The sequence below is a fragment of the Cyprinodon variegatus genome, unplaced genomic scaffold (genome assembly GCF_000732505.1).
Source record: "Cyprinodon variegatus isolate N-32 unplaced genomic scaffold, C_variegatus-1.0 Scaffold2412, whole genome shotgun sequence".
NCBI classification, from domain to species: domain Eukaryota; kingdom Metazoa; phylum Chordata; class Actinopteri; order Cyprinodontiformes; family Cyprinodontidae; genus Cyprinodon; species Cyprinodon variegatus.
The window spans coordinates 1-4,700 of record NW_015152865.1 but is presented as its reverse complement, the minus strand read 5'-3'; the positions used below and the strand labels follow the sequence as shown (position 1 = coordinate 4,700).

Below are 4,700 nucleotides of genomic sequence, written 5' to 3'. Positions count from 1 at the left end.
AAAACATTCCAATTGTTCTGAATTAGTTAAAATCTAATTTTGTCATATCTCAAATTCTTCCTGATAAACTTTGGTTCTCAAACATAAATCTAAGCGAAACTGTGAAACGGTTTTCAGCCATGTTTCCCTTCCTCTCTACTTAGTAGTTTAGTTTAGTTGACTTTCATTAGTTTTAGTTCAGAGTTTTAAACTGAAATATGTTTGACTGGAGGCTGAAGGATTTTTGTTAAACTCTCATATTTTAATGGAAGTTGTGGTGAATTTATTCCATCTATGCTCAGCATTAACTGTTTCACCATGATTAGAGCTCCATTCACTCTTTGTTCTGATATAGCCAGTAGGAGGCGTGTTCGTAAAAATATATAACAGCCTGAATAATATCTGATAAATGAAATATTGACCTCCCTATGGGGCGGACAATAAATATATGAAAGTATCACAGCAGCAGGTCAGACGGTCCATGAACCGCAGGGTCTGAGGGAACCATAAACCATCTGGAGATCAGCTGGATCCACCAGGTGAGACCTAGAACCTGACCAGAACCTCCTCCCTGACCCGTCCTCTGGCTCCCATTGTCTCCATCATGCTGTTTGCTCTCTAATGTTCTCCAGAGAATCTATCTGACCATTATCAGCCATCAGAGTGAAAATGTTCCTTTGAATCCTGGAGTCTCAGTGGTTCAGATCCTACAGGAAGTTGATGGTTCTGGTAGAACCCTGCCGGACCCAGACTCACGTCTTTGGTTTGGGGGTCGAACCAGTTGCTGATGTCCTTCCCAGCAGCCTCCATGATGGGAAGCAGCAGAACGTCTCCTGCAGACACAGAGGTTAGAAACCTGATCAGAAAGCAGACCTCCCTGTCCACCGTGTCCACGCAGCCGGGCCTCACCGTGGTACCGTCTCACCAGTGGGCTCAGGTCCCACACCCCCCCCAGGAAGGACACCCACAGGTCAGAGGGGGAGCGGTGAGAGGCCACCTCAGAGGGCGTGAAGAACCGCGGCCGCTCCATCCTCTGAGGAGGAAACAAACCGTCAGGAAGGAGGTCAGTTAGTGTTTGGGTTGCTATGGCAACCTGTGTTTACCCTCCCAAGCTGAACGGTTCTCTGCAGGCTGAGGCTGCTGGGAGTTGTAGTGAAACACAGAGTCCTGGTCCTCCTGGTCCAGTTTGCTCCTTTGATTGTAAAACGTTCTAAGAAAACTGACCTAGATTAGAAAAAGCTACCTGCGCAGAAATACAGATATAGATCCAACAGCAGGACAGAACAGGAGAGGGTTTCTTTAGGTACCAGTAGGCCAGCGGAGGCCGACCGGCGCCACGAAGCTGGATTTACTGTTAGCAGAGCCCGGTTACCATGGTAACCTACCCTGAACACAGGCTAGCTTTCAGGGTTGATGTGAATCCTAGAAAACGCTCCACCCAGCAGCCAATCAGCTGCTAGGAAACAATTACCATGTTACCCACTGACCCTGATATCTGTACAGCTCTATGTGTTTGGTGTCTATCTATAATAATTTTCTATTACTGTTCTCCTGGGCATGCAGGTGGTGCAGTGGTTAGCGACCCATATATGGAGGCCTTAGTCCTCCACGCCGTCGACCCGGGTTTCCTGTCAGCCTACTGTTGAAAAAACGAGCCAGTAGTGCTTAAAAAATAATAATAAATAAAATCCTTCTTCCTGTTCTACCTGCTGCCCTCTGGGACGAAGCTCCACAGCGTCTGATGCAGGTTCTGCAGCAGCTTCTTCCCCGCCGCCATCACACTGATGAATAAAATGGAAAGAAAAATGGCTGAATGTGGAAAAACTGTAAATGATATCACATCTTATGTTTACATCTAATCACTGCTGATTTTACCCTTGGCCTAGATTTCTCCATCTAGAGCCGATTTTCACCGTCTGTCCCTCTGAGTTCTGCACAGCTCAGAAATCAGACCATCACTTCCTGTGTTCATTTGATGCAATCCTGGCATCAGTCATTGTTTGCCTCCATGTTTGACTTTCAGGGAGACTTTTTCCTCCAGAAGGGCTGGAACATCTAGAAAGAACCTGTGAGAAATGAGTGAAAAAGGACATAAAGATTGTCTTTTAGTTTTAATGGATGATAAATCCTTTAGAGGAACCTTCTAGAAAGACCCTGGGAAAGAACTGGTCCCATTATAAAAGGTCTGTTTGGAGATTAAACCCTGAGAGGTGAATTATCAGACCTCAGCCAGGTTAATCCCAAACGTAATCTTTGCTAAATGATATAATTAATGCAGAGCAAACAGGATTAATGTCTGAAAGAGACACAAGCAGCAATATTTTATCACAATTTATTGACTGATTTCTGTAAAGTATTTAATAAACTGTAATTTCCTGTTCCAAGCTTCCATCAGGGCTGCTGTAATCACTGATTAAACGTTACGCCAGGCTGCTCCTTCCTCTTCCCTCTGATCGCGTCTCTAAACGGGTCCGATTCAGGGAACCCTGGTTCTGATGGACCATTAGAACAATCCCAGCACGCTGATGATGCTGGTCTCTTTATAAGCAGGACAGATGGAGCCGATATTCAAGGTGAGACAGACAGTGGGAAAAGTTCCAAACATTTATTAAAACAAAGAGAACAGAAGCATTGAACCCCAGTGGGCCTCAGCAGATGGCCGCTCACACTGAGCCTGGTTCTGCTGGAGGTTTCTTCCTGTTCAAAGGGAGTTTTTCCTCTCCACTGTCGCTACAAGCATGCTTAGTGTGAGGGATTGCTGAAGAGTCAATGAGTCGATGCAATCAGCTGGTTTTCCTTAGATAGAAAACTGTGAATCAATCTGCCTGGACGATCTGGATCTATAAAGTGACCTGAGATGACAGGGTGTGAATTGGAGCTATAGAAATAAACTTTATAGAATTCAGTGGGAACCAACAGAAGCATTGTTTTGTGTCAGACAGCAGCTCTAAAGCCAGGATCAGCTGCTGCTCTGTAATGATGTCTTTACCCACGCAGGAAACATCCACTTTATCTAACTGCTGTTGATGTTGCTGTTTGTATAACCAATCTGATCCTATAATCTGTGATAAACCCATAATCTGTTCAAACACATGCTGTTTTAGGCCCTGCTCCCTCCCCACGCTGTCTCCGTGGGTCTCCCTCTTTCCGTGGAATGTCACACACGTGGCACAGATTCAGATTCTTTTCACGAACTTTCTCCTCTTGGACAAATCTGAACAAAACCCCTTTCTGTCCCCGATTCCATCTGTCGGCCTGCCATTGGCTCAGAGCCTGTCAGTCAAACCTGCTGAGCTTCTGATTGGCTGAGCGCAGAGACCCGCCTTTCTAGCGGTCTGTGTTTATTCTGGCAGATCTCGCGGCTAAAAGCATCGCGAGGTTTGGACCAGAGGAAACTGATGGACTGAGATTCCTGCGAGAAGAAGCGGATAAAGTAAAAGTTCTGTTCAACCGAACCGAGCGGGTTCTGATCGGGTTCTGAGCGGGAAAACATGGCGTCCAGTCCGCTGCTGTTTCTCGCTGCTTTCTGCTTCCTGAGCTCCGTCAGGGCCGAACAGCGGAGGCTCTCTCCAGGTAAGGCCGCCCTGCGGGCTCCTCTGTCCGGCCTGCAGGAGAACAGTGAGCCGCTGGAGCTCCGGTACCACCGGAAACCTGCTACCAGAACAGTTCTGGTCCGGTTTTAACTGGATAATAAAGCAGTTATACTGGGTCCTGCTGGGTTCTAATCGGTTCTACTGGGTTATACTGGGTTCTGTGACAGATTTCTCCAGTCTGGTTCTGGTTCTGACCCAGGAAAAGGTCCTGAGCAGAACCCGAGGAGACTGGATGGAAGGTTCTGGTTCTGACCTGTTGGGACAGAACCAGCAGAGGAACGGGTCGCTCCAGGGTTCTGGTTCTACTGAACAGAACCAGAACCCTGGAGCCAAGAGGCCCTGTTACCATGGCAACCCGCCTCCTCCTCCTCCAGCTTTTGAGGTTCTGTTGGGTCCAGAAGGTTCCTCCTGATGTTCTGGAGGGCCAGCTGTCAGACCCGGTCCGGTAGCAGAACAGATCTAGAGCAGGTAGAGTGACTCTGTGTGTCTCTGACAGAGAACCTCCTGGTTCTGACGGCTGCCACCGAGGAGACGGACGGCTTCCGCCGCTTCATGAGGACGGCCTCCCAGTTCAACTACACCGTCAAGGTGAGGGAACCAGAACCAGGAACCAGGTTCCGGTTCTGCTGGCGGGGCTAACCGGGTCTCCATGCGGTTCTGGCAGGTTCTGGGTCTGGGGGAGGAGTGGAGAGGAGGAGACGTGGCCCGCACCGTGGGAGGAGGTCAGAAGGTCCGATGGCTGAAGAAGGAGCTGCTGGAGCTGGAGAAGAACCAGGAGCAGCTGGTCATGTTCGTGGACAGGTAACCAGAACCGGGCCTTTGTTCACAGGTAACCAGAACCGGGCCTTTGTTCACAGGTAACCAGAACCGGGCCTTTGTTCACAGGTAACCAGAACCAGACGACCCAGTTCTGCTTCTCTGGGGACTGGGTGGAGGCGGCAGGCTGCGTCCTCCATGGACCCGGTCCACCTGGACTGGATCCTCCACAGTTTAAACATCTCAGATATCAGATTTATGGTCCCACCCTGCAGAGAGATTAGAATCTGAGCTTAACTATCAGCCAAACCCATTTCCACAGTAACAGATTAAAACCTCTAGATAAACCAAACATTACCGCCTCATATCTGA

At 48.6% G+C, this 4,700-nt stretch overlaps 1 protein-coding gene across 1 annotated transcript; it reads left to right on the top strand.

Moving 5' to 3' along the window:
• Nucleotides 1-3,357: 3,357 nt before the first annotated feature.
• LOC107080852 (procollagen-lysine,2-oxoglutarate 5-dioxygenase 3-like) lies at nucleotides 3,358-4,395 on the top strand. Its single transcript, XM_015369058.1, has 3 exons — nucleotides 3,358-3,552; nucleotides 4,069-4,160; nucleotides 4,237-4,395. Exons 1-3 carry the CDS (start codon nucleotides 3,471-3,473, stop codon nucleotides 4,375-4,377), a joined length of 315 nt encoding a protein of 104 aa, XP_015224544.1. The 5' UTR covers nucleotides 3,358-3,470; the 3' UTR covers nucleotides 4,378-4,395.
• The last annotated feature ends 305 nt before the right edge of the window (nucleotides 4,396-4,700 follow it).

Bases quoted from the DNA above. Each gene is read 5' to 3' on its own strand.
- LOC107080852 (XM_015369058.1), top strand. From the start codon at position 3,471: ATGGCGTCCAGTCCGCTGCTGTTTCTCGCTGCTTTCTGCTTCCTGAGC. The intron at 3,553-4,068 runs GTAAGGCCGCCC...TGTCTCTGACAG, and splicing joins ACAGCGGAGGCTCTCTCCAG to AGAACCTCCTGGTTCTGACG. The intron at 4,161-4,236 runs GTGAGGGAACCA...CGGTTCTGGCAG, and splicing joins AGTTCAACTACACCGTCAAG to GTTCTGGGTCTGGGGGAGGA.